General features: G+C 38.2%; 1 protein-coding gene across 1 annotated transcript in view; it reads right to left on the bottom strand.

Annotated features, from left to right (window-relative positions):
* Window positions 1-1056: 1056 nt before the first annotated feature.
* LOC107730658 (leucine-rich repeat and immunoglobulin-like domain-containing nogo receptor-interacting protein 2) overlaps window positions 1057-9583 on the bottom strand; it is a 98908-nt gene continuing 90381 nt past the window's right edge. The window contains exon 2 of the mRNA XM_016541520.1: window positions 1057-3666. Within this exon, the coding sequence (XP_016397006.1) occupies window positions 1807-3654 (1848 nt within the window). The 5' untranslated portion in view covers window positions 3655-3666 and the 3' untranslated portion in view covers window positions 1057-1806. The remainder of the gene's footprint in view (window positions 3667-9583) is intronic.

Raw genomic sequence — 9583 nt, 5'->3', positions numbered from 1 at the left:
CTTTAGGGAAATCAATACAGTTACAAAACAGACCAGGGTCTTAAATTAGGTCTCCCTTGGCAGTAGTGGGAATTCTGCTTTGACGGGTGGCTTTATGGTTAGTGCACAGTCTTATAGACCTGGTTTCAAGACACCAAAGACACCACTTGTTCAGGTAACTTCATATGTTTGTGTTCTGTCTTTCTTCAGAGAAAGACTACAGGGGAAAAAAGAGGACAAAAAGTTTTAACTAACAATTAAGCAAAAAAAAAACATATCTCCCTTGTCAATTTGTATAATTAGTGCTATCATCCACTGTGATTTTCATGCCTGGTGTGTTTCTCAACACATTGTTCATCGGCATGATGGATGTAGGATGGATGAAGCATGATGGATGTATCTTGCCTACTCATTTCCCTCATGTCACAGGGTTAACAGCTTTTCTAGAGATGTTTCTCTAGATAACGTGCTTCCTGCTGTGGAGATAATACATGCAAAGTATCTTAGTTTAACAGCATTTGGTCTCAACTTATCCTCACGTAAATTTTTTCTGATTCATCCAGCTTCTTTAGTTCAACCTCAGATTGCCTATCAATGTTTGGACAGCAGAGTTATATGCAAACTACCTAAATTAAATGGAATTAAATTGTCTTTCAAAGTATATATAATATACCATATCCAAAGAAACACTGTAGTTAGCAGTGTGAAATAATATACATTTAAATATATAATATATATTCAATTAGATAAGTCTAAATACAACATCGGAATACAAATCAATATTCTTTATTCCACATACATGTATTTTTTCTTTACTTTGAACTGTTTACAATCTAAATGATTCAACAACAAAATGGGAAACTACCACAGCAAAGTCAGAATTTCTTACTAGGGAAGGAAAGTAAAAGAAAAATAATAATAATAAAAAAAAAGAATAATGGTAGCTTGACTGGGAATGGAGACAAAAAATATTTTGTATTTTGTACCAGATGAGGGGTTAGAGTCACAGAAATGGACAAGAGCACAACTAAAAATTGTGTGTGTTAATTAATGTGCATACTTGGAGCAAAATCAAAGGAAAAAAAAACATGAATTTCAACCATTTGAAAATCTTTACCTTGTATTATTGAGTTTGAATTTAAAGGCCTTTGTTAATAAATAATCTCTCTTCTTTTTTTTCCAGATTATAAACAAATATAATATTCTTCATATCAGGAGAATAACTTGGGGTAGACAAACGGCACACATGTTCCCCGGAGTTACATTTCACACCTGCTAAAGCCCTTTGTCCTCCATCCTCAAACAGTTTGAGTAGTGAGATGATGGCTTGGTCACACAGTATTTCCTTCGAATCAAGGGAAATGTAAATTTTGGCGGTCATTGAATTTTGTGGACAATGCAACAAAAGAAAGTGTTTATACATGTTAACATACACATACATAACTGAGAATTACGTACATTTATGCAGGATAATGAGGGAGAGAACAGATTCCCGATCATCTGTTGGTCGCAGTGAGAAAGCATGTGCGAGCCTCGGCAAATAAGAGTAATACTTGAATTTTACAAATCGGTTCTGTACACAATTTGTGTTGGAGTGTTGGTGAACATCCCCTCCTACCAAGAAGGTTTCATACAAATTGAAAATGGTTCACTATTGACACATATTATTCCCCTTGCGCATCCAGTGAAGTCCAAGCTTAACCAAAACCTGGATTGAATCTTAGGGACTGTTGAGTTTCCTGACATTGATCTGAAGGAGTCCTGTTCCAGGTACCATTTTTGAAACAAAAATCAGTGTAAATTCCCACTGGTATTACTTTCAATGTCTTAAATCATTTTCATGTTAAAGCGACGTGGCCCAGCACCCTGGTCCGCCTCCTCAGCGGAGGTCCCATTGGACTTTGAGCGTGGCACGTACTCAATATCAATGTTATTTTTATGTTTGCCTTTTCCTCGACTCCATACAAACAGGAGCAAGAAGCAGAAGAGAACCACTCCTAGGAATGTGAAACAGCCCATGGCTGTAGAAACTAAGATAGTCTTTAGGTCCAGGCCAAAGGTCACATTGGGGAGGTTGGTACCATTGGCAGTGGCATTGCTTGTATCCGTGTAATGCTGGGTCCTGTTGGCATACAGCGAGCCCAGACTTTTCACTGCCAGTGATACCATAAGAGTGTCATTGCCTGCCGTGTTAGAGGCCACACACATATACACACCGTCATCCTGAACCTCCGTTGCCTTGATATCCAACGAGCCGTTGTTGTGGACTGTCACCCTGCCATGGCTCCTGTTGGTTAGGTGTCTCCGGCGTGGGGTGACCCAGGAAATAGTGGGCCGCGGGGTCCCCTCTGCACTGCAGTGTAATCGGGCCGACTGTCCCTCCTCCACGGACACCATCTGAGTCCGATTTTCTCGGATATTCGGCTTGGTGCAGGTCACATAGTAGGATAGCAGGGTCTCTTTGAACTCCTTGAAGGGGCGTCCTTGGATTCCTTCCGGAGTGCTGCACTCGGGCTGGGTGTCCCCAAAAGAAACGGAATGGCGCCTTTGCAGCAACCACATGAGTCGGCAGTCGCACACCAGAGGATTGTTGTTAATCAACAGCACCTCTAGGGCCTCAGGAGCATGGAATACACCCCTCTCCAGGGTATCAAGGTGGTTGTGGGAGACATTTAGCGAACGGAGCCAGCGGATGCCCTGGAAAGCGTAGGGTTCGATGGACACCAGTTGAGATCCAGCCAACCTCAGCACACGCAATCGCACTAGGTCCTGAAGCAGGCCACCCTCCACCACCCGAATGCGACTGTAGGAGAGATTAAGGTGTGTGAGGTAAGGCAGGTGGCGAAGAGCCTGGTAAGGGAAAGTGGACAGGTTGGTGTTGGTAATAGAAAGTGTGGTGAGGTTGAGGCCATGCAGAGAATTAATAGAGACCACATCCAGCGATGGCCAGTTGTCAATTTCTAGGTGACGGAGGTGGAACAGCTTCTTGAAGGAGTAGGGGTGTAGAGTGCTGATACTGAGGTAGCGCATATGTAGGCTCACCAGGTTGTGCAGGTGGGACAGGGCATCTGTGGGCACCACCGTCAAGTTACAGCGCTCCAGCGTCAGGCTCTTCAGTGACAATAGTCCACTGAAGGCCCGATGGGAGATGTAAACTAGCTCATTGTCTCCAACTTCTAATGACCTGAGGTTCCGCAGGTCCTGGAACATATAGTCCACAAGAATGACAACTTTGTTGTCACTGATATCCAGGTTCGTCAGGTTGGAGAGGCCGGAGAAGACGCCTAGAGAGAGGAGCTTGATGCGGTTGCTCTTTAAGCTCAGTGTGTGGAGGCTGTAAAGCAAGTTGAAGGCTCCGGGCTCAATGTAGGCAATGATATTCCCACTCAGGTCCAGTTCTTCTATGTGTGGATAGGCAGCAAAGTCATCAGGGTTGACCGCCGGAATGCGATTCTTGCTGAGATCAAGGATTCGTGTCTCGGTTGGGACTCCATCAGGGATGGCGTTGTAGCGCTTGCGGTGGCAGATGACAGAGCGGCTCTGGGCGGAGCACTCGCAGCGGGCGGGGCAGGCCAGAGTGGAGCCCACGAACACGGCCACCAAGGCCAGCCCCAGCAAAGGCTGCCAGCAAGACACGGCTGTGTGCAGCATGACTCGACTCAAACAGTCCACCATACTGTCATGGCTCTAAAAGAAACAGAAAAATGAAAAGTTAGTATATGAACTAACATGTTTTGGCATATTATATTGCATAGAAGCCATAAGTAATATACAGTTAGCATCTTTAACAAAATAACAAAAATGTCTAAACTAGGGACTTAATCTCATTTACCAATACTGGTTAGTGTCTTGTAACATTATATGCACAACATGGATTCAACTAAAACAGCAGGAGACACCACTCAATGGACTTGATATGAATTTGTTTGTACTGCCCATAAAAAAACAAAAACTAGCTGATCGGTGTAGCCATGCACATACAAATGAACACTGCCTCAGTTCTTGCTTGTGGGCTTGTATGTGCATGGATTGATTTGGAATTTCCATTACATTTCTGTTTGGTTTTGCAGTTTTCATAAAGCTCCTTTTTAAAGCAAAATCTTTTTCCACAAAAACCATGCTCATTAATAGTAGGTTACAGTATTATACATATACTGTAAAAGAGTTGTTCAAAGTAATTGTTAAATACATATTCATTGAATGCTAATTTAATTATTAACATTCATAGAGCATTACTTAGAGAACAAAGACCATAATTTACTCAATTAACTTAATTTAATTAAATAATATGGTCTTATTTTCCAAGTGGACAGCAGCATAAATTATTTTGGTGTTTGAAAGATTTTGTTCATTATGTCTACAGAAAAACCATTTGCTTATCAGATTCAGCCTTGAACATTTGAAAAGTTTGGCTTTATTTTTCCTAATCTCTCTTTTAACTTTCAACGAATATACATCTACATTAATAATCATTTGTACAGCACAAACACATATACAGACACAAGACAAACCAGAATTATAAGGATTTCCAAACTGTGCCCTGGCACATCATAAATATAAATAGTTGGAGGGCACAATCCACTGGTGCAGACATTACAGATGCAATTATGTAGATTATTACAAAGGCGGAAAAGATGAGTAAATGAGGCCTCAGAGGTTAATAAAACACATTTACTGCTTTTTTAGACATTCACCTTAATACAACCTCTGCACAAGACTCAAAACAAATCATAGTTGAATCATATAAATTTTGTCCTTACATCAACACTCATCCAGGATCTGTTTATGTATGTGAGTCTACCTCTAAATGAGAAGCTGACTGCATGTGAGACTAAACACAATAGCCAGATGACAATAAAACGTGCAACTTCCTGTTTGTGAAACACCTGCACCGTTTCTTTTAAACTTGTGACCTTGATGTTGGACACTTTCTGTTGTCACTCTAACCTTTGTCAGATATTATTCTCAGACGTGCATAAAGGCCTTGATTTTAAAGTCAACATGAAAATCAAAATCAACCTATTTTACATTCTGTGGAACTTGGTGGTCTTCATACTCTTCAAAATATAATAAATTGTGTCACGGTTCATGAAATAACTTCCTTGAATTCTTTTAAACAAATTTACTTCTTGACATTTTTATTTTTAACCCCTCCTCTTTAATCTACCTGGCTCTATTGTTGTGACAACCACCTGATGGACAAAATCAAGCCTCATCCCCAAATATTACTCACTGAATATTCTGCTTAAACTGGAAATATGTCAAATTAGTAAAATGGGATGCAAACAACATTTCCTTTGACTTTAGAAGCACTGCCAGTGTTATTACTCTTCTCTCTTATTTGGGATGTTTGTTTTTTTTGACTCAGCATACTCAGCATCATGTGAAAAATCTCACTGCAGTCAAGTCACAGTGGTGTCTGCCTGTGTGCATCAGCGAAAACAAGCACTCACACATGATGCATGTGGAGACACTTTCATAAACATCCTGCAGTGTGACTAAGTGTACATGAGTTTGTTTGATTGTTTATGTAAATATGCAGTTTCACATGTAGTGGAGTGAAAAGTACAATATTTGTCTTTCAAATGTAGTGAAGTTAAAGTCATAAGTTCCCAGAAAAAATAATACTCAAGTAAAGTACAGATACTCAAAAAGTGTACTTAAGTACAATACTCAAGTAAATGTACTTAGTTACTGTCCGCCTCTGCACAGTTCACATTTGAAATTGAGATGTCTGTTTGTAAGTTCATGCATTATAGTGTTGCAGTCATAGTAACTTCTGCACTTGCTCCGTATCTGGTCTGAACTCACTTTACATTGTGGGATGGGCATGTCAACGTTTGACCTCTAGAGGGCAGGTTTGCATAATAGGGCGATAACCAAACAAGGACATAAGTAATAACAGATTTAATCAAAGAAGTGCCATGTATTATAAGTGCGTTCATTTGTAAATTTAAACAATATTTAAATTAACTATAAAGTAATTTGAACATTTTATGAGAGCTAGATTAAAAATGAACATATTTCCTGGCTATTTGTAACTTGTGCACTGTAAATTCTACATAGGAAACTGCAATACTATAAATGAAGACAATATATCATCTAAATTAATATTACAAGACAAAACTTTCGCAGCCTTCGGTGAACAGTACAAATGAATGTGTGTTAGGAATGCGTCATGAACTAGAGTTTAATGATGTAAACATTATTTTTTGATTGTTCCTAAGCATTTAGCAAAGAAACAGATTAATTGGGTGCAAGTGGTGGCGGTGACAGGAGACTTATACATGGATCTAAATATTGACAGTATTTTCCCTCAACCTAGAGAATGACCAGTGAAACAGAACAAAAACAGGGAAAAAAAGAAGGAAAAAAACATTACACAACTGTTCCTTGTTTAGACAGAGTATCTGTTTTGCCTGACTAAAATATATGCTAATCATCACAAAAAATGTATTCGGTGTCCTGTTTATTTCTGGCTTTATTAGTGTTGCCAATTATGCCCTGAAATTAAACAGAATAGGAATAAATGAGACTTAGTATGATAAGACGAGAACACATTCTCCCTCATAGCAGGCCTATGTTTAGATTCCCACAATGAGCAATTTGAAGCATTAAGCTTGTGTTGACATGCGTCTCCAAGAGAGCAGGTGCTCACAGTGGAGAAACGCAAACATGACATCACCTTGTTTCTATCAAGAGTGTCATTAGATGACAAAATTAGTCTTTCTTTCGCTAACATGTGCATACACACAGATACTGACAGACCAGTGTATACAAACATGCATTTACACATCCAAAGACACTTCACTACTTCATATTTAATGAACCTTTTACTGATCTTAATGGTTATTTCCCCCAAGCTGAATTTAGTTGCTTCTTTGTTAGCTATTCAATACCGTATTGATCGTCACTATCTGGGAAAGTTATATATGGAATCAATTGGTCTTTTTTCAAATTCACACAACACATTTGTTCATGACTCATGCCTCATGATGTTAACACATTTTCAAATCTCAGGAGCTTTGGATAGGCTAATTACAGCATTCCACACAATGGTTTGAATCTTATTTTGTATGTAGGATATCAGACCGAATCAGACAATCTAAGATTTATAAATGATTCCCTTTGAGCTAAATTGACCTGTTTCCCTTACATGTAGTGCTATAAATATAATGCTATATTTAAATAAAGAAGTAGGATTGGATGTGAATTAATCCATTGGGTTTAGACTGGATTATGAAAATTTCTTTGTATCTCTGCTGAAAAAAACAAAAACAAAGCAAAACAAAACCAAACAAAACAAAAGCTGATTTTAGCTAGCTTAAAATGATCTCCCAGCCTAAGCTGGTCTTCAGCTGGCCTACCTGTTCTCCCAGCCTGAAAAGTGTCTAAAAGTCTCTAAAACAAGCCAACAGACCAGCCTACCCTTACGAAAAAGAAGTTTATTCAAGTGTGCTATTAGTCATTTTGATTTAAACTAGTTGTGTACTCAAAGTTTACTACTGTTATACTTCAAGTATACTTAAAAGTATACTTTTATATATTAGAAAGTGGGCCAATTTAGTCCCAAGGAGTATTGAAATAGTACACTTACAAGTATACTACAAGTACACTGATATTTGTATACTTACTACATAAAGTATACTTAAAAATATACTTGAACTTTACTTAAGTATACTTACTAAAATAAACTTGAAGTATACTACTTTTTGGTAAGGGTAACCAGGCTAGAAAGCTAACAAACCATCTTGTACCAACTAGTTTAAGGTGTTTGCTTCAACAAGAATATGACAGGTGTTTATAGAGGAGAGGTTGAAAAAAAAGAAGGATCGGTGACATCAGCTGAAACTGAAAGTCATTATGATGACATTTTATAAAGACAAACATTTTTTTGCCTTTGGAAAAAAAAGTGCAACAATTAATCGCTCACATTTTTTCACTCACAATCGCTTCACAACATGTATAAAGAAATTAAATAGGGCCAATTTTGATATCATGACTTTAAAGCCTGACATAATCAGTGCATAGTAAACTAAATGTGGTCTATGAAATATCTAACTTGACCATTTCATAAATGACACGTGATCTTCTATAAGTCATGATGTATTTTGCTTGCCATTCAATTCACTTCATTTACTCTTCTATATGCTGACATGTGAATGCATGCCTGTTAAAGAGATAGGGAGAGAAAGATAGCATTTAAACACCTGGGACGTGTATTTTGTCCCGACTGCGTTGTGATCGGCTTAAAGTGTGTGAATGGTCCTCCCTGGCTCTGTCAACCAGACAAGAACCGAGTCTAATACCCTTACATGGGCTCTCCAGCATTTTCCGGTCTTTTGCTCTGGTAGTTTTAGGCTTTAGATAACAAACTGGACTCCTGTGCAATCAAGCAACAAATGTCAATTTTTATCCAGGATGTGCTCTATCTCAACTCAGAGACTATCTTGGTTCTTCTGATGTGGACCACCATAATATGATGGATATATTTTGTTTATTTCACAATTAAGAAAAGGCTTGATAGTTAGACTATTTCTCCAAAAGGCCACTGAGTGAACAAGGTAAAGGGATTATGGGATGGAAAATAGTGTAAGCTCTGGAATAATTACACAAAATTAAATATAATCATGCGGAAAGAATGAGGTACAGCATAGTTGCATGCATGGTCACTACCATATTAGTATTTGAATGGAGACAACTCTCAGTTTGTCACTTGTCCCTCCTTTTCTTAACCATAAGACACGTTACAAGAGAGTATAAATGATTTTAAAATTAAAATAAATTAAATAAATAAATAAATCTCTCACTAACTTTTTCTGTGTAATGCATCCAATTCAATATCCAAATAGCTATATGTTATATATTCAGTTATTTTGTTGCCATAAGAAAACCATAAAGAGAGCGTGAGATATTTTCCACTCACATTAACACATATACACAACACACCTATCTCAGCTGGACACAAAGCTTTGGAGAAATAAACACCTCACACAAACAGATGTGTTAGAAGTACAGCCTAAAAATAGCAAGTTTTTTTTTTTCTCTTTTCACACTTGTGAGTGTTTTTCAGAAGACACCACATTACAACAAAGGCAGAGAGATTTCCATCCTGGTGAGCGTAGCTCGTTTGCTTTATGCTTACTCTAATAATACAAACACATATGGATTTTTACAAAAAATGCTTTGTTGTTTTAGGTTAAAATATTCCAGTAAATATTATCAGCAGTGGCATAGATTTCTTCGTTTACCAGCTTTGTCCCAGCAGTAAGCTCAGTGTTCACATCAGTATAATTGTTAACGTTATTAAATCATTGCTGTATTGTAATGAGTCTCATATCTTTAACGACGCTACCCTGAAGGAAAGATTAATTAACTCGGAGGTTAAAACTGAGGAAGGGTGAACATCTAACCCTTCATGTTTGACCGGGCTTGTGTGATATCATCACAGCCTTTGGTAATGAGGATTCAAAGAAGAATCCCTTAAAAGTTTCCTCCAGCTCATCTGTAAGGAGAACTCCACAGATCTTTATCAAAATGTCATCTTCTAGGCTGAGAACGGCTACAGCAGGTTTGCCAGTATAAGGATATCGTGATGTCACAT

This window comes from Sinocyclocheilus rhinocerous, unplaced genomic scaffold (genome assembly GCF_001515625.1).
Source record: "Sinocyclocheilus rhinocerous isolate Xijiao unplaced genomic scaffold, SAMN03320098_v1.1 scaffold308, whole genome shotgun sequence".
Classification (NCBI taxonomy): domain Eukaryota; kingdom Metazoa; phylum Chordata; class Actinopteri; order Cypriniformes; family Cyprinidae; genus Sinocyclocheilus; species Sinocyclocheilus rhinocerous.
This window is presented reverse-complemented; position numbering and strand designations above follow the sequence as displayed.